The sequence below is a fragment of the Eublepharis macularius genome, chromosome 11 (genome assembly GCF_028583425.1).
Source record: "Eublepharis macularius isolate TG4126 chromosome 11, MPM_Emac_v1.0, whole genome shotgun sequence".
NCBI classification, from domain to species: Eukaryota; Metazoa; Chordata; class Lepidosauria; order Squamata; family Eublepharidae; genus Eublepharis; species Eublepharis macularius.
The window spans coordinates 60997219-61017264 of record NC_072800.1 but is presented as its reverse complement, the minus strand read 5'-3'; the positions used below and the strand labels follow the sequence as shown (position 1 = coordinate 61017264).

At 39.4% G+C, this 20046-nt stretch overlaps 1 protein-coding gene across 2 annotated transcripts in view; it reads left to right on the top strand.

The window, feature by feature from the left end:
- The first annotated feature begins 503 nt into the window (after window positions 1-503).
- Window positions 504-20046, top strand: part of PPP1R9A (protein phosphatase 1 regulatory subunit 9A) — a 175909-nt gene continuing 156366 nt past the window's right edge. For both annotated transcript variants that reach the window (XM_054991015.1, XM_054991016.1), the window contains exon 1: window positions 504-2076. In XM_054991015.1, the coding sequence (XP_054846990.1) occupies window positions 646-2076 (1431 nt within the window). In that variant the 5' untranslated portion in view covers window positions 504-645. The remainder of the gene's footprint in view (window positions 2077-20046) is intronic.

The following is a 20046-nucleotide window of genomic DNA, read 5'->3' as shown; positions in this document are numbered from 1 at the left end:
CCAACCTTAATGCCATACATCTGAGACTAGGGTGTAATTACTTATTTGGGCCCACTTCATTTCTTTCTTTCTGTGGTCCAGGCCTGGGCCCTGGTATTCAAAATGGGTTTGGGGGACACTAAGCCCTTTTTGGCTCTTGTTTACATTATGTGCAGGGGATGGCTTCTGTAATTTTGTCATTTAAAGCTTGAAATAATCCAGTTACTTACTTTGTTTTTTATTTCTACCCTCCCTCTAAGGGGCTAGTGTAAGCTCCCATAACTACCAGGCTTAAATGTACTTAGTTTCAGAGATGGTACCATATTAGTTCCCTTTAGATCATGTTCTTCCATTTTATAATAAAGCGTTGTTATAATTGCAGTAAAAAGTAGGAAGATATCCAAAAGTCATGATGCGAATTGTAATCCTCCTTTGTATTGCAGGTTACACCAACATTTTCTTTTGAAGGTCGTCAGGTTTCCTCTTTGTTTTTGTATCTTGCCAGTCAGCATAAATACAGCTTCGTATCTGGAGGATTGTTTTGCTGCCTTCAAGGATGGCCTTGGCAAAATCCAGTGTCCTTTAAGTACCTCATCACAGTCCTGTCTGGAATTGAGTGGGTACATCAGCCACTATGTATATTGGTTTAACATTCCGAAAATAAACATGATGAAAACTGAGTGTTCAGGGGAAAGATCAAACCTCCGAAGTGCCTCTCCTCACAGGAACGCTTATAGGACTGAGTTTCAAGCATTGAAAAGCACCTTTGACAAACCTAAGTCAGATGGAGAACAAAAGACAAAAGAAGAAGGAGAGGCCGCTCAGCAAAGCAGGGGGAGGAAATATGGATCTAACGTCAACAGAATTAAAAACTTATTTATGCAAATGGGTATGGAACCCAGTGAGAGTGCTGGTGGTGCTGCAAAGACCAGAGGTAAAGCTGGTCCCCTGTCGCCTCAGAGAAGAAGCAGACCTAAAGAATTTGTGGAGAAAGGGGATGGATCAGTTGTAAAGCTAGAGTCGTCCGTTTCGGAAAGGATTAGTAGATTTGATGCTATGTATGATGGTCCTTCTTATTCTAAGTTTACTGAAACACGCAAGATATTTGAAAGAAATATTCATGAAACAGGGCATTCCAATCGCTATTCCCCAAAGAAAGAGATGCTCGTTTCTAATGTTGAACTTCAAGATGAGTGGTGTAGCTCTAAATCTAACAGAGGTAGCACAGATTCACTGGACAGTCTTAGTTCAAGGACAGAGGCTGTCTCTCCAACAGTGAGTCAACTTAGTGCAGTGTTTGAAAATACCGACTCACAAAGTATAATTGTTCTAGAGAAAGCAGAAAACAATGAAGAGTATTCTGTAACTGGTCACTATCCACTAAACTTGTCTCATGTAGACACAAATCTGTCTTCCAGTGTTACAAGCCTTGATGGTTTTAGTCCCATTAAAGAAGCCAATGCTTGGCCTTTGGCAGCCAAACAAAGCACCGTGTCAGTATCAGTTGACAATTCTCAGCCAATCACTAGACCAGCATCAGTTAATGAAAAAACTTCTAAAAGCACTTTGCCGCTTTCAAAAACGAGTGGGATACAAAATAAGGAAGTCCATTATGATTCTGTTGACACTGCTATAACCGCTAGACAAGAGTCAGTGGATGGATTTGCTAGTTTTGATGAACACCCAACCAAGATTCAAGCAGAAACTGAGCCTTTGCAGCAAAAAAAGATAGCGGATGGAGCTGAGACTGCAGAAATAGCAGGAAACTTAATAGCCAGTGATGACATTGCAGTCCCTGAAGCATCGCGTTCTGTTGGCTCCCACTGTGAAGATACAAATGGAAAGGAAGTACAGGAAGACTTGAATAACTTCCAGAATTCTCATGTATATATGCACTCTGATTACAATGTGTATAGGGTACGATCAAGGTATAATTCTGACTGGGGAGAGACAGGGACGGAACAGGATGATCAAGAAGACAGCGATGAAAACAATTATTATGAACCCGACATGGAATATTCTGAAATTAGTGGATTGCCAGAAGAAGATGGAATCCCAGCTGCTAGAAAAATCAAGTTTAGCACTGCTCCAATTAAGGTAAGTTTGGTCTGCTTTGTGTGTGTGTGTGTGTGTACGTTATACAGACAGTGCGTTCTCGCTCTTTGTTTTTTCTGATATTTCAATTCCTAGTTTATTTTTACTCTGACATTGTCCATGGTGATTTTTGGCAAGTGGTATTGCATAATCTGAAGGCTTTTACAATACATACTTCATTCTCATTGGAAATTGAGGATTAATTCGAGCAGATGCGATGGTTTCAAGCTCAGATGGCCTCTTCTTTGCTGCCCATTGAGGACTGAAATAGTCCTCAATCTGGTTTTGTGGCTGTATACATCTTCTTGCTATTTGGGTTTTATTTCCTGTGAAGGAGAGTGGCTGTCTGGCTCCTTGCCATTGCTCAAGTGAATCAGGAATGCAGGTGGCTGAACTGGCAAGATGAGAAACTTGGCCTGTTTGGGGGCAAAACGGCTAATAAAACCATATGGAAGACTGGGGCAGGGACATATAATAAGGGCAAGATGGCCTGGATAAGAGCAGAGACTTGGAAGCTAGATTTGAAGCAGCTGGTGATGGTATAGCAATCCACTTAGCAAGGCCACTTGCAGGAAATAGTGGAGGTTGGGGGGCTGCAGTAAATCCCGCTGTTCAGAATAGCAGCATGGCCTACAGACATAGCCAGTGCTCATTTTCTCCATGTACTTTTCTTCCCCCTGAATTTGCCATAGGCAACTAGGCAGACTGTGTTCCCTAGCCATGGCCCATGGGTTTTTGGTTGCTGATTCCTGGTTATAGTGCATCTGCAAATGTTCTGCTGTGGCAAAAAGGAAATCCATTACTGTAGACTGGCAGGTGAGGGCACATACTGGAAAGGAGCAGAATTGCCCATAGAGCTCTGAGCTGGACACAACAGAGAAGGAAACTCCTATTCCCATTGCCTCAGATATCCAGTGAGATCATAAGGACTCAGCAGATATACAAAGGCTGAGTCGATATTCTCAGACTTGCCATCCATTCTCTTCTCTGTTGTTTCTTAAAGACTCCGTCTCCTCAGGACTCTGTATGTAGACTGGGATAACTGCGGCCTGTGTGACACCATTCTTGCTCAGGAAGCCCTCTGGGATTGCAACCCATGCTTTAAGAAACCCTGTGTCTTGCATGTCGATATATCTATTCTACCTTCCAGATTGGTTTTCTGTGCCCCTCCTCCCCATTCTATGGAGACCCTGCCTGTATGAAAAATGCTGATTTTGCTCCTGTGGGCTGATGGGACAGCTGTAGCATCCCAGCCATCAATATTGTAACCTCAGATCTACTGAGGTTTTCTAAAGTCCAAGGTTCAGTTAGGCAATTAGAGTCTTAGTATTTTACCTGTTTTGCTGAACAGCCTTAGTCTGAGGCAGCCATGAGAGTTGTGTGCAGCTTAGTTCGGGTAAACACCAACATGAGAGTGATGCAAAATAGGCGGGGTATGTGTGGCCCAAATACCCTGTTTTTGTGTGCGAACATCCCAAACGAGTTATCTTTGAAACAGCGTTGACTGTATAAATAAGAGGCACTGCACCAGCGAGGTATGTGGTCTCTTTGGCTTTCTGTATGTCATCAGCTGGATGATTGCTGGCTGAATAACAGAGTGGCCGAACTGTGAACCAGAAGGACCCCACCCTTCAGAAAGGTTTCATCTACAGGTTCAGCTTTCTACTAGTTTTCTAATTTGTGGCTACCATATCCTATTGTATCTGTTTTAATTGAATGTCCTAACTGTTGATTTTATTGTATGTTAATATCCTAGCTCAGGGGTCCCCAACCTTTTTGAGCCTGTGGCAACATTTGGAGCTCGCACACAGTGTGGTGGGTGTGGTGACAACATTGCTGCCACAAAACAGCTGGCACATGAGACAGAACCGGTGAAATTGACGTGTGCAGAGTAGACTTGGCTTATAAATAAATAAGAACAATAATAAAATGTCCCTTTCATGTGGAGGATTATAAAGTAAACTAGCATAGTGATTTAAATGAAGGCTGTGCTGTGGAACCAAGAAGAGCCCCCATTTAAATCTCATCTCTTCCATTCGGTGTTAGGAAGATCCACCATCTCTGGATGCTATAGACTTTCGTACAGATCAGGACTTGCTGTGTATTTTTCTTTTTTATTCACACTTTAAGCCTACCTTTGTGGCTCGTTTGATAGATGTACTGGACAGCAGATCAAATACTAATATGGTAATCTGTCATCCCCCTTCCTTTACAAACTTCAGATGAGCTGTCTTGTTTTTTTAAAAAACTATTTTTAAATACTATATATGGTCTGTTGTCATATTCTTTTATAAAAAGTAGAATCAGATTTTTGGAGATAAGGGAACACGTGAACTAGTTATGTTATTGTTTCCAGCCAGGGAAGGATGAGTTTCCTCTGAACTTGATCTAGGGTAGTAGATGTTCATGTGACTAAATCATAAGGATGTTTCCGCAGAGGAAACACATCCAGAGGTGCTGTACCTCCACCTTCCATCTGTAATGAGAGATTAATAATGCTGACGTACCTGAAAGGTTGTTGTACAGTAGTAGCGCAGTAACGTATGCGAAGGGCTTTGATGTTTGGAAATGGTAAACATGACTGCTTTGTTTTACTGTACAGACGGATATCTTAGGCATGTCTCAGTGCTCTGCAGAGTCCTCCCCAAGGTGAAGTGTTCATTAGAGCTTAATAATCCTACATTTCCACAACCAGTATATTAAATCCAAACACTTTATATAAAACTCTTTTTTTGGCATCACGTTCCTTTAGAGGCATGCCTTTCACTTGGAGAGATGAGCAGCACCCATGAATGTATTCTATGTCATGATGGATTTTTAACCAGAGCAATAGCTGACTTTCCAAAATCATTGGGGCAGAATCAGTGTTTGTGCCAGATTTACACAGGACTAAGCATAGTTGTTGGGTGTCTGCTATGGAGGAATTGTACAGTGCTATCATAAGAATGCGTTCCTAGGCCCATTGAATAAACCTGAGTAGGATTCTAAGTAGACATCCTTAGAGTTGCTCTCAGGTGCCATCCTAAGCAGAGTTTCTAAGCTAATTGACTTCATTTAACGTAGGATGTTAACTCTATTTAGGATGGCATTGTAAGTCTTTGGGAGTTGGCATGCCTGCTTGTGTTTAAGTTAAAATTGAATCTGAGAACGAAATTTTAACTTTGTGAGGATTTAGAGGTAATGATAACTGTTCGATTTATGGAACTGTGAATCTTGCACTAGGGTGAAATGAAACATTGTACATTTGACCATAAAACATACTTAAATTTGTGAAATAATGTGAATAATATATTCTGACCAGTTCTTTCTTTAATTTTTCACAAGATGTTCTTTAAAGTTTGTTCTTGTAAAATACAGGGCATTAAATATTATATGAGCTATTGAAGAGATGCTTTGCCTCACTGTTACTGAATCATTAATCTTATTTTAGTGAATCAATAACCGCTAGCTCCTACTTTATCTATCTGATAATTTTTCTTGAAACAAATGAAGTACAAGCATTGGGATTTATTTTGTTGCTGTGTTTGACTCTTACTTCAGATAATTTGTAAAATCACCAAATTGTACAGAAAAAACCAAGTCTGAAATGCTTCAATTGCTCTTATCTGCCTACATTAACATTTTTGGGTTTTGTACAGTGTATTTTAAACTCTTTGTCTATCCAAATCCCTGCTTTCATGAAGGCACTTGTGCTTGTGCAGTGGGAGGTGTACAGTGTCTGTCGATTCTTTTTTCTCTTTCCAACTCAGCCCCCACACTGCACTCCATGTAATTGCGCACACCATGCCACTCTGCCTTCAGGAGCACTGTTTCATTTGTAGGTGGATACAGCAGTAAAAGGGAGGCAGGAGAATCCCGTTCCTCAAATAGAATGCTTCTTGTGGTTTTCTGGTTTCCCCCCTGCATAAAAACTATAACAGACAGTTTTTCAACTTGTGTATGTAGTAAATACATGATAGAGGATATGGTAGAGGACAAGATTGGGGACACTGGTTCCTGCTAGAGCAGGAGTTTTGTGTGTATCTGCATGGTCTGAAGTTACAAAAGGGTGCCTTGATTTCTCTTTAAAGAGAAATAAAAGAGAAATCTTGCTGTCAAAAGAGAAAAAAAGGGAAATGAGAGGAATCAGTGGCTATATATAAAAAAAAAAACTTCTCTGACTACAAATTGGGGTTGCAGCTTGGTTGGGGAAAAATGAGAGCCAGGAGTCAAACTTAGTTGAAATACTGGATTTTCTGTTGAAACGATGAGGTGAAGCATACAGAAAAATATCCCTGGAATGGTGTAAGATGTAAGAAGGAAAGGGCCTCAGCTGGGCAAGATTGAAGGGTAAGGATTCTATTTCTTAGTTTTCATAGGTCAAAATGGCTAGCAAATAATAGGCTGCTAAATGGGCTAAATATTTACAAGTGTTAACTGCTGAATTCTGTATGGATGTCTGTGTGGACAGAAATGGTAGGAATTAGGTGTGTATCTAGATGGTATCCTATGATGCTATTATTCAGTCCACAGAACTGGAATTATAAGTATTCTTGGTTAATTAGAAAATACAAACTAAATGTTTCTTACAACATAACAAAATGTGTCAAACCTATATAACCTTAAAGAGCCAGGTTATTTAAAAAAAACTATATCTGCATGCATAATGTTAGTATGACTAAATTAAAAAAAATCTTTCCAATATAATTTTCATTCTAAACTTGAAAATTTTTATTTAAGTGGAATGTTGTATTGTGTGAATATTTTATACCACTTTGTGCACTTTAGTTAAACCTGGGATATATAAATACGCCAAACAATAAGTAAATCTGGTTATCTAATTCAGTTTGAGTAATCATTAATCCATTCATATGGGGGCCTCTAGACATTACTTTTCTCCATGGGTATGCTCTCCTTTTATGTGTTCTCTGCTCACGTGGCAGCGATGGGGAAGTACTTCTTTAAAAAAGAAGCACGCCTGGAGAGGGGATTTATTTTGCTGATTTTTCTGCTCCACCTGGAGCATCTGAGCACACCAAAATCAGTGAAAAACACACATGCGTGCGTGTGCGAAAACTGTTGGGAGGAAGCAGCACTCTCCATGGTGCTGTTCCAAGCCCATTCCTACCCCCTTTTTAAATGCAATTCCCCACTGCTGCCATGTGACTGCAGTGAGCACGTTAAGAGCCAGTTTGGTGTAGTGGTTAAGAGTGCGGGACTCTAATCTGGAGAGCAGGGTTTGATTCCCCACTCCTCCACTTGAAGCCAGCTGGGTGACCTTGGGCTAGTCACAGTTCTCTGGTGCTTTCTCAGCCCCACCCACCTCACAGGGTGTTTTGTTGTGGGGATAACAATGACATACTTTGTAAACTGCTCGGAGTGGGCATTAAGTTGTCCTGAAGGGTGGTATATAAATGGAATGTTGTTGTTATAATTAAAATGATTGCATGCACATGCAGAAAAGTATCATATAGAGGCATCCTAAATAAGATGCACAGGATTCATATGTTGAACTGATCTAACTGGAAATAAAGTAAGCAAACTAAACACCCATTTTTTGTGAACAACTGCTATTTTATTAAATAATGCTAATTTTTCAACTGCAGAATGTCATTTCTTATTCTAAATAGATCTATTATTTGTGCTCTGTATGCATCCAAAATATCTGGGCTTGAGCGAACGGCAATGTATCTGAAATCTAAGTCATTAACAAACAAAATATCAGACAATTATGTATTCTTCGGATAAGATGTAAAAACAAACAAACCCTAGCTCCGCCAACAAACATTGGCCATAGAGGACATTGAACTCCTTCAGACAAGCCAGTTCTATTCAATTTTCACCATATGGTAACTGCAAAAGCCAGCACATACCGGGAGGAACAAAATGGAAGGACTTGTCTTAATCCATTGTATAGGTTGGATCCAACCAGCTTTTCCACTGGTAAAAAGGGAGGAAAGGGTCTTCTTTGACCACCAAAAAAGACATGCTGGGGATCATGGGGCCTGAATGGCCAAAAGCCTGTGTGTTACCAGTGCTGTATAAGGAGGAGAATTGGGTGGGATTGAGAGGAAAGCCAGCTGGATCCAACCCATATGTCTTTCATTGATAACTTCATCCATGAAATAGTGTCTTTTGAATGGCTATAGAAAAAGGATCTGTAACTGCTGTTTGCTAGATCCAGTAAAAACAACAACTCTTGCCTTTAGTAGGAGTTGAAATGAGTCAATCTATTGTCCTTACCCTTTTGTTCCTGAATTTAAACTCTTGTGGCTAATGCTGTAGTCACCAGTGGAAAATTCTGTGATAAGCTGCTTTCACTTGAAAGAGAGTTGCTTTAACTATTTTAGTCTCACAGCTTCCTCCACTATGCAGTGCTGCGAAGATGAAAAGTGGCAGGAGTTCTACTGGGGGGAAAATTGACTTTCAACTCCTATGTAGCCTAATTGCTACCTTTAAAAATAAAAAAGAAAAAAGGATATGAGCGGAAGGGGAAGAACCACACAAAGGAAAAACAAAGATGAAGAATAACAATCTGCTTTTTTCCTGGCCACAGTACCTGTAGCACATCCTGTGATTTCTTGCTGCCATTTGCTTGGAATTAGCTGTTTTCCTGATCTCTCTGACATGGATACCGAGAGCTTGAGGCTTTATGTATTTCATGAACAAAAAAGAAAGAAGGCCAAATTTGGCATCAAGAAAAAGCAGGGTTCTGTGCCCTATGGAAATATTTGGTGCATCATTTATTCTGGCTTTACTAGTCATGGAAAGAAGGAAAAATCTATACAAATTTCCTAAATCCCACCCTATATCAGTAGAAATGTTAATACTAGAAATGTGGTATGTCAGTCATTGGACTGCCCAGCATCTTTATTTTTTTATATTTTAGTTTATTAAAACAGAGAAAAGGGATACAGAAAAAAGAGGGGTAAAGGAAGGGGACAAGAAAAACAAATACAAAGCTGTGTGCTACAAGGATTATCAATGCACAGAGTACAAAAATCATAACCTTTAAAAGTATTAGCATAATAATTGAAACTGTTTAATGTATATATTTTCAAATAAACAACACATGCAGAATTCAAACCTATTTCTACTCTTTATCTTAAAAAAGATTAGTCTTGAAAAAAATTAAGCCTAGCATCTTAATTTAAAAAGCAGGATTGAATCAGAGCCATAGTACTGGAGGGGGAGAATGGTTTGAGGCCCCCCCCCATTTCTGTTTGTTCTTTTCAGGGTGGGGGGCACTGATAACCTGGTATGTTTTCTACAGCAGGGCAAACAGCAGCATCAAATATCTGTATGTATGATTTAAATGGGAAACAACTCTTTGAAGGGAAAGATTAAACTATCCTGCAGTGGTGCAGCCGTGATCAAGCCTATCCCCTTATTCACAAGACAGTTATTGGAATGAGAAATACTGAGAAATACTTATCACTCAGCAAAGCAATTCAGAAAACTCTGAAAAATAAAATATGAAGTAACCTATCAATAAAAGTTCATTGAGTTACACAAGATTAATTTGTAGATTTATCACATAAATAGATAGTAATAAAAATAACAGATACACATATCTATGTGGAAGTGTGAGGTGAGTTTTGCCTTTGACTGGAGCCAGGGCCTGCATTAAACCAAGATGCCAACTCTATCCCTATAATCACTAACAACATAATCACTGGACCCAACAACACCAGCTGTACCACCTCAGGCTTATTCATTTGTTCATCTTTCATTATGATATATGCCATCATGTATCAGTAATACCCTTCAACTCTCTATATGGGACAAATGGGTCAGTCCCTAAGAGTAGCAGTTCTTAGGGAGCAAAATTTCAAAAGATTACAACATGAACTTGCTGAAATTGAATTTATATGCACATTTCAAACAATGGCTCCCCCAGGGCTTAATAGGGAGATTGGATTTTTCTCTCACTACAAATGCTGATTTTCTGCTTTTCACACCCCAACTCTCTCAAGCTAATTATAATATTATTATACCTTCCCCCACATACCTTCTGGCTGGATACAACCCTATGTGGTTCCACTTCTAAATATATTTGAAGAAGGGATTTTGACTCTTAAAAGCTTATACTATAGTTGGTTTTTAAGGTCTTATTGGACTCAAACCTTTTTCATTAATATTGGTGGAATTTGAAACATATTTTTATATTGTGCTGCTCAGTTGAAAATGTTGAGTTCTCCTGATAAGCATTTTCATTTGTTTTTCTTCTTGTGGACTCCCATAATGGTATAGATGAGGGATAGAGTTAATTGCACACATAGAAATAGAGTAGGTGCAGGAAGAGCCAATTTAAGTTTCCAAAAATTTAATAACTTCAAGCAAGTTATGAATTGCTATTAGACAAGTCACAGATTTTTGAATTACACTTTGCTTAAAAGGATTCAGACAAGGGACAACAAGAAATTTAAAAAATAGAAGAGGCAAAAAGTGCTCTTCAAAGTCTTGCTGTGGCAAAAATTAGATCTGTTGTATCTGTTCTTATAGCAGTTAAATTTAGGAGCAGACTTCACTCTGCAATCCATTGGCGTTAAGTGCTGCATTAGACTGCCAGCTTACCATGCAAATTATTCCAAGTATTTTATGGTGAAGAACCTGATGTTAATTACTCAAAGACACAGGCCTTTGCCTGTTATCTTCAAAAACAAGGGCACTGTTCATAAAGTAATGGGAATGCCAGTGACCCATTCTGGCTTTGAGTGATCCTGTGTCCAGTTGGCATCATCCAAAATTAATGCTGTAAGTTTTAATTATGGCCTGTAAGTTTTAAACTGTATTAGAGACAGATTCAAGAAACTCCTTTTGAAAAGGAGTGTGGTCAGTGCTTCTTTACCATATGCCTTTGTGTACTAGTATAGTCTAAACTAATTAAGTCTGTAGACCACCTCTTCCATTCCATTCTGTTTTAAGACTATCAGAAACTGAACATAAGGACTCCATTATGCCAGTCCTCCCCCCCCTCCCCCTCACAGTGTCACAGGAACTTCTATCGGACTTTCAGCTCTAGCAGGTTTGTGGAGCAGAAGATAAGGTTATACCTGGAAGTCTCATCTATAATAAACATTGGATGGGTGATTTCTGCATGTTTGTGTTGTATCTGTAGGATGCAGGAAGCATGAAGGCTACTTTTTAAAACCCTGCACAACTGTTTATTAGAAACAACTCAATAAGTGTCACTGGAGATTGGAACTCTTTTATTCCCATTCAGTCTTAATGGACTTCTAAGATAAGTGTTGTGTGCTCTGGTTGTGTGTTTTGTTTTATTTTTTTAATAGCTGTTTTCTGTCTAACCCTGTCCACCCAGTTTTTGGATACCAACTAGTTTCTGTTTCCAGTGATGACCCATGATAGGTCTTTAAATTTGAATTTTGTTCTTGTCTTTTCCATCAAGCCTCTGTAGCATGCCATATGTTGTGTTATAAAATAAAAACTTCTGTTTTTATAACAAAAAGCCCTTGAATTTGTGGATTTGCCGCACTAGCCTTGGGGTTGCCAAATCCCAGAGTTCTAAAATATCTTTTAATTTGCATATCACTACCATTTGCTCAGGCCGCTTTTCGTATCTAAATAGCTTTCCTATTTTTAAAGCTCAATCTGGTCATGTTCAAGAGTGAATCTATAGATAGATACATTGCATTCTTATATATTTCATTTGGCTGCTGCACAATTGGGTTTGGTTTTTTTTCAGAATAGGTAAAAGAGCAGAGTTGAAACCGGAATGCATAATTTAGTGTTGAACAGGTGCTATTGGAATCGATATTATGGCTCTATATTCTTGTTTTTATTGTACAAGACCACTGAGTGGAGGAGGGAGGAAAGGTGTGTGACATATACAGGGCAAGCTTTTGAAGATTTACACTCTTCTGAATCCATTGAAGACAGTAAGCTTACAAGGATGTAACTCCAAATAGAACTGCACTGCTAAGATACCTACTTTTCTTGCTGAGATTTCAATAGATAGAAAGTTAGGTCACTGTTTTATGGGAATTGAGGTTCCTCAGCTAATGATTAACTAGTATTTCCTCTCTACTAGCTGCAAGTGACAGACTCAGTGGGAGAGAAATTTCCAGAAGTTAATCAGTCCAGGATGCCTAGATCACCTTTTGTTGACTTTGAGTTGGGCATAGGGAATGATCTTATATTGGAAATAGGGTTGGATTCTTTGACCTGTCAAATAAAATACAGTCCACCAGTATGTCTGATGTGTGTCATGTATCGTACAGATGCTGCAGATTTCTTTGTAAACTTGTTCGATGGTCAGACTTACCATGTTCAAAGGTAGTAACCAGATGTGAGCCGATTATTTGGAATGTTCAGTTTGTGTTGAAGGGCAAACGCCTGCTGAACTGGTTTGTGTCGGGTTTTCCCAAAACTGTGCATGTGCAAGGATGCTGCTGATTCACACTGACTGGCATCCATTGTCAGACCCAATCCCAATAACCTTTAGCATCGCTAGGGACTATTTGCCCAAACACCAAAAAGTAGTATTTTTATTGTTGGGTATGATGGCTCCCATTGGCACCGTGTTGCAGGACGTCACTGCTATAGGGCATATGTGGTTTGTGCCAATATTTTTGAAGGGGACAGTGAAGAGGTAAGGAGGAGTGCAGTAAGCAGTCCCTATGGTAACCAGGCAGACACTGGAAAACAGGAGGTTCAGGGACCAGATGGGGCCTTAGAGGAGCAAGACAATGCAGGAGAGCTGGGAGTCTTGGCCTTCTCAGTGGGTAATTCCTATGATACATTTGACCACCTGGCCAGCTCTAATCAAAAGCATGTGGGATTCTTTCTTTTCCCAATGTAGAAATCCTGTAAAACACAAAACATTTGCTGATCCTCATGTGTTAAATATTGTGTGATTTTTCCACACAGCTGAACAACATCTGGCAGTGCCAATCATCTGTGAGATGGTGTGGTGCTCCCCCCCAGCCTCTAGGCAAGCCATCCTACTCAAAACACCTTGAGTGTTTTGATAACACTGAAGACACAAGGCATAGTACAGCAATAATAAAAGATTGTAAGGATCTATCTGCAGCCTTATAATCTAATATTAAACACAAGGAATGGGGGGAGAGAGATGATAACTTGACAGCACTACACATCTTGGGCAGGAGGACAGTAAAATCAGCCAGGTGTATATCTGCTGCTGCATTTGATTTTCCTGGGATCAGGGCCTTTGTCTTTTTTTGTTTTGGGGGTTTGAGGTTTCAATTGCAATTTGTTTTTTGCTAGAACAGAGTTGCCGCAAGCAAGCACTTCTCAAAGCAAAACATAACGAGGTTGTAATCTTGATGTATATTGGGGTCCCCAGCCTTTTTCAGGCTGCAGGCACCTTTGGAATTTTGAGAGGGCATGGTGAGTGCCACCCCATAATGGCTGCCTCAGAAGGAATTCCTCCCTTCCTCACCCCTATTGGGGAAGAAGAAAATCCTGGCGGGGGAATGGAACCACTTGCTAAGGAAAGCCCAGGTGCTTACCAGTGTTCCTTATCTTCCAGTAAAAAACACTTTCATTTGAATGAGCGGAACCAATTACAAGCTTTGTCTTGCAATGGCCCCACCCATTTTCTGAAAAGCTTGAAAAGTGCCAAGGAAAGTACTCATGTGCCATTTTGCAGAACCATGATTTAGGTGATTTCTGGTCTGTTGGGAATATTTCTATGCCACAATGTAAAGCATAGCCCCAAGTGTTATATATTCCCTTTTGTGTCAAGGGAAATTACAGTGCAGAGTTACACCCTTCTAAGCCCATGAGTTCAATGGATTTAGGAGAGTGTAACTGATGAGAATTGCATTGCAAATCTTGTTTGCTTATTGAATATTTTACAGGTTGTTTATTTGTAGTTGCAAGGTCTCCATTGGTATCACTTTCCTCCTTGAAAATACATCCAGAGGAGTAGCCGTGTTAGTCTGTAGTAGCAAGATCGAAAAGAGTCCAGTAGCACCTTTAAGACTAACCAACCTTACTGTACCATTAGCTTTCGAGAATCACAGTTCTCTGACGAAGAGAACTGTGATTCTCGAAAGCTTATGCTACAGTAAAGTTGGTTAGTCTTAAAGGTGCTACTGGACTCTTGAAAATACAGGTTTTGATTTCTCTCAGGGACACTTCAGGCCATTGGAAATGTAGCTTCTGGTGACCCAGAGATTTCAGAAACTGTTAGAACATGCATTTCAATGACCTGGTCGAGGAATGACAGGATGAGAGATTTTTCTAGAGGCTGAATATTTCCCTCCTTCTGTTTTCAAGAAGGAGAGGAGGGGGAGCTTGTAAAAATAAATAATACTATAGCTATTACTATATTGTTTTTTGGGGGGATATTTACTATACTGCCCAACTGGGGCTTCTTACTGATTTCTTGAGTTTTAGAATGTTAATGGTAGATTTAGATCTTGTAGAAATTTTTCAGCCCAGGCTTCTAACCCAGTTCAGCTAAAACGGCTTGATTTAAGCTGCTTTAGGCCCAGTGAAATTAACGGTGCAGTTCTATGCTGAGATAGACCCTGCTCAGTCCCCTTGAAGTCAGTGGGCTTAGAAGAGTGTAACTCTGTTTAGGATTGCACTGTAAATCGTATTCCGTTCAAGTACTTCGGTATAATTAAATTCTTTGCTGGCATTAACAGCTGAGCATTTGAATTTACTGTGGAACATTTACACGAGGAGCTTCTATTGAGTGTACAATTGTTTTGTTGTGCTTGACAGTACCATCTTTGGAGGCCTGGTAAGTAGTCTGAGAGGAGCTTGGATGCTGAACATTTGCTGATACTAAGTGGGAATGGACATGACCTATAGTCTTTGCAGGAGGCCACCAGGAACTTACTCTCATGTACACATACATACATACACACATGTGTGTACATGGATTTTTTAAAAAAATCCTTTTTATGAAGTGAAACTTAATGTATACATGAAGTATAACTTAAACAACAACAACAACTGTGCTTATAGGCAGCTCTTCTAGACAGATTAGTGCCCCACCCAGAGTGGTGAGCAAGTTAGTGTTGTTATTATCCCCACAGTACAGCTGGGGAGCTGGGGCTGAGAGGAGGCCATCTACTGAGTTCGTGGCAGTAGTGGAACTTGAACCACTAGAGTGCTGATTCGCAGCTGAACTATTTAACCACTGTGTCCTTATTTCAGCCCTGTAAACTATGTACTAAAAATACAATGAGATGTTGAAAATCATTTTTGGTATATATACACTCACATTAAGCTGTAAAATAATACTGAGTCTTTTGAAGGCCAGATGGTGTACGCTGGCACTGCCGCATCCATGCGTGAAGATGTGCCAGTTTTGTAGCCAAAAAAGGATATTGGCTCAACAGACATTCTGTATGGAATAAAGATGTTACCTTCCTAGGATAAAAATAATGTTAGATGCTCTGAGTATTTAATATATTTAAAATCACTGTAATCGAGATACCAGGTTTTGTTCCTGGTCACCTATAACCTGGACTAGGCCATCGGGAAAGGAAAAGCTTCCCGAGAAGGAAGATTATAACAGTTGCAGATTGATAGTCTTCCACCTCAGTTCTGACAGATAATCACACAAGTGTTCTACATTTTTTAGCATATGTTACAAATAGAAGTGACAAATATGTGTACCAGCTGTGCAGTGTCACAAATTAAAAGTAAAGCAATCTGCTACAGTATCTGTTTATTCTGTCGGCATAGCTCAGTTGCAGATCTGTGTGCAAGTTTAATTGTTTTAAGTTCCTGTCCTGTCACACACATTTATCTAAGCAGAGTAGCACTGAATAGACTGAATTGAACAAAAAAAGACTAAAATGAACAAAAATATTAGATAGGATTTTATGAGCTAGTACTGTGTCAAACAATTTCTCATAATGCTTTAGCAGTCCTTCTCAGGTTCTGACCAAGCCTGGGTAAGTTGGCTAAGGTTGCTCTCCTAAGGATGCTTATTGGGGAGTAAATGTCATTGAACGCAGTGCCTAGGGCTGCACTGCACAGGTGGTAAAATTAGTTGAAATCATGTATTTCTTTTATTTGTGTTCATTTATGGTAGGGAAAGTTGAATCTATACAACATAGAACTCTTTTTTGTACTGTAATTAATGTGAGTTATTTTTTGTTATAAATGCAAATACAATGTTAGCATGAAGGCTTCCACAGATTTCAAAGCATGTTCTCCCCTGTAGAGAGCATGTTAGATCTTTTTGGTTTGGTCAGTAATGGGACTTTATAATATGTTATTTGTAGCATTCTTTAAAGGCAAAAGTAGGTACATGTGGGGGGAAAAGAAAATTCAAGGGCTTCTTCCATTTGGAAAGGACAAGAACAGTTTTTCTGGATTCAAGTATGTTAAGAGGGTCTCTGGAGGAGACATTCTTTTTTTTATATAGCCATATAATTTCAGGTCAGTATTTTGCTGTTTGTTGTATACCCCCACACAGTGATAAGATCTGATATTCTTACCATCATATTGAGTTTGGACGGATTCCTAAGATCATCAGCACGTTCATGACTAACCTATCAGAAACCTCTTCACGCTGTCTGTCATCCCAAGTACTTGCTCTCTGATTGGACGTAGGCAACGCAACTCCTTTAACAGTTGGGGGACAAACCACTGCGAATGCTCCAAAAGCTCAAAGGTCAAATCTCGAACACTGTTTTTAATTGCACACAATAGCATACGTTGCTTATAAATTTGTAGCAAGGGTAACATGGAATTAGATTTTCTTTTTCAAAATTATCAGCAGAGAATTCAGTTTAGAAAAGCTTTATCAAAAAGTGGAAAAGAGAGGGACAGGAGAGAATATAAAGATATAGAAATGGAAACAGATACAAATCCAACATCTCTGATTGAAACTTAAAATATACATGCAGTGGCATTGTCAAGACTTTCTTTTCTAGAAGCACTCCTGTGCTGATGGGCAGTCAATTGGGAAAGTTTGGGCAGCATCAGATTCAGAAGCAGTAAAAAGAATGAGTCTGCAACTGAGCGCTTGCACAAAAAAGGCTGTTTGGATCACGGTCTAGAGGTTTCTTTGGGAAAGGCAAGCTTCTGCTACTCATGGTTTGCAAGGATAAGCTGGGAAATATATTGCTGATCATTGCTGAACTAGAGAAGTTCACAAGAAAGTGATGTATCCCTTGATTTTCATGTGCCTCCTTGCCTTTGTGTGTCAAAACTGTAAGTCACTATACTCATCAAAACACTGTTTCATATAGTGTTTTTGTTTTTATTAACATGTGCTCTGAATCTGGAAGTGCTTTCATGATTTCATTTTACAATTTGGGCATATTTTTAAAGGTGGGGGTGGGGAGAGAATGACGGTACTGGGATTAATCATTTGTAGCAACCAGTAACCCTCTGTATATCATTAACACCATGTGCATGCAGGGCCTTTGAAATGTTAAATTTGCAATGCATCGTTTGCATTGTTCCTAGAAAGGTATGCTGAAGCACCAGCTAACTTGACCTAGCTCTTTTTGCTTGAATTCTTTATCTTTGCAAATGGTAACCAATGTCAAAAGAATCTGCTCAAGAGATTCCTAGGAGAAGCCTTTCTAATTCATTGTGTGGAGGATGGCCATTAAAAAAGCTGTTGAGGAAAATGAATTCACATTCAGCTAGGGGTTTGGAAGGGATGCAGTTATTAAGCCCATATACTGCATGCTGAAGATAAAGAGAAATATTGAACAGATGATTCCTTCTCCTGGCCCCATCGACCATATGTACTGCCTGACTGGTATGATTAAGAACTTGCTTTTGATTTTTGTTGGTACTGAGAGCTTTGTAATGCGTTACTGAAATAGTACAGTATGTAGAGGTTTAATTCATAATGTTTTCGTGACATTTACAGACATTGCTACTAGAGAAGCGTATTTTTGTTTCCATTTTATTACTGCAGCATCAGTTTGCATTTGGACTCCTGCTTTTAATTTCTTTCTTTTAAAAATGCAAGTGCTCTAAGTACTGAATTATGGATAGATTTTTGAGAATTGCAGAGGGTTTTCATTAAAATCAGTTAGTGCTTAAAGGCACAGAGGAATACATAACATACATAAAATGCAGTGAGTTCTACAAGCTTCCTGACAATCATAGGTAAATCAAAGCACAGGACCCGGTGTTTTTTGTTTTTACCACCTAGTAACAATTTAATGATGTGACAGACCTGGAGGCAATTTGAGTAAAATTGTCTGCAAATTCTGTAAACAGGCAGATCACATTGTTTTTAGGCTGTCTTTAGTTTGACATTGATACCTTTTCTAGGCAGACATAAGATCTTTCTGATCATAAATTTTGGCCCTAATCTTATGCTCCTTTTTTAAAAATAGAATTTTTAATGGGAAATTTTATTTAGATCAGAGTTTTGCATTGGTGTAATTCAGTTACCTTGACAAGTCACGGTTAATAAAGGGTAATTATGATTTGTCATGATGGCTGAGGTGATAAACTGTGATTTGCAATTAGTACAGCAGGCCAGCAATCAAAAAACCAGTGTTTGAAAGGAGTTTGCAGATCATGGTTTCTCCCCCCAACTATAGAAAAAAAGGAGTCTTTATAATCCAGAGCTGCCTACATTATAAGAATCCCTTCCTTTTTCTACTCTGATGAAGGGAGCTTTGACTCTCAAAAGCTCATACCTTGGCAATCTAGCTGGTCTTTTAGGTGCTGTTGGACTTTATCTTGCTGTTCGACTGCAGACCAACACAGCTACCCACCTAAAAGTTCCAAAAATGTGACTGTTTAGGAGTGGGATGGACGTGGTTTACGTCAGTTTCTGCATATGTTTCCACTTTCAAAGGTGAGGCCAAATGTCCAGAGCAAATAGGATATTTTTTGTAGTAGCAGCACCAGAATGCAGGAACTCCTTACCATGTCAGTTTTTCAGGGCCAGTAAGACCTTGCCCTCACTGTTGGTTGGCATAATACTGATTTTTTCTTATTTTTGTGTCTGCAAAATCTGTTCTTTTGTGATTATTTAATGGATGATGTCAACCAACTCTGAAGATCTATGCTTCTGGAAGAGAAATATATTTAAAAATAAATATGAATTTGGATAAATATGGATTTGGATGTCAGTTTTCCATGACCACATACTGTTTGGCTAAGAAGAACCAAGCTAACCAAATCCCAGTTAGATCACAAATTTTTTAGAGTAGCTTTTTGGCAAGTCACTGTATGAGCCACAGTCTCCAAAATTGATTGCTCTCATCTTACAGGCTACTTATTAAAAGTGCTTTGACGACAAAACATATAAAATATTTCTTACTTCTTATTTAAAAAAAATTACAGGAATTATTTTAACTTTCTACTTTGTGGAGTCACATGCTTCCCCCCCCGTGTAAAACACTGCTCTTTAACACTTTATAAATACTTAGGATCTAATGTTTTCATTTGTTGTAACCCCTCCCTGAATAGGAAAACACTCAAGTGATAGCCACCAGCACTAGGGACAAGAGGACAAATAGGTAGTGTTTGAATGGTGGTGGTGAAGTGAGGTTCAGTTGGAATCCTGTGCTTGCTTAGAGGTTGATCTCACCCCAGTTCTGACGTTATGTTTGATCTGCAGAACAAGGGGTGAAAATTAAAACACTCCCATTGGAGATCCCCATTCAAATGCCTTCCTCCCTGTTCCTGGACCCTCAATGGAGCACAGGACTCCGATTAATTCTGAAGTCAGTTATTTCATACCACAAGTTAGGCTTGCCGGCTTTAGGTTGGGAGATTCCTGGAGAGTGGGGGTGGGGGTGGGGCGAGCCTGATGAGGGTGGAGTTGGGTAAGGGGGAGGAGGTACGATGCCTTAGAATCCAACCTCCAAAGCTACCATTTTCTCCAGAGTAACTGATCTCTGTACTCTGGAGATCACTTGTAATTAAGCCCGACCCGGAGGTTGGCAAACTTACAACAGTAGTATATAAGCCCTGTTTGGCAAACAACACTCACTTATCAAGGCCCGCAACATTGAGCTATATCACTGTGGTCTTCTTTCTAGAGAATACACTGCA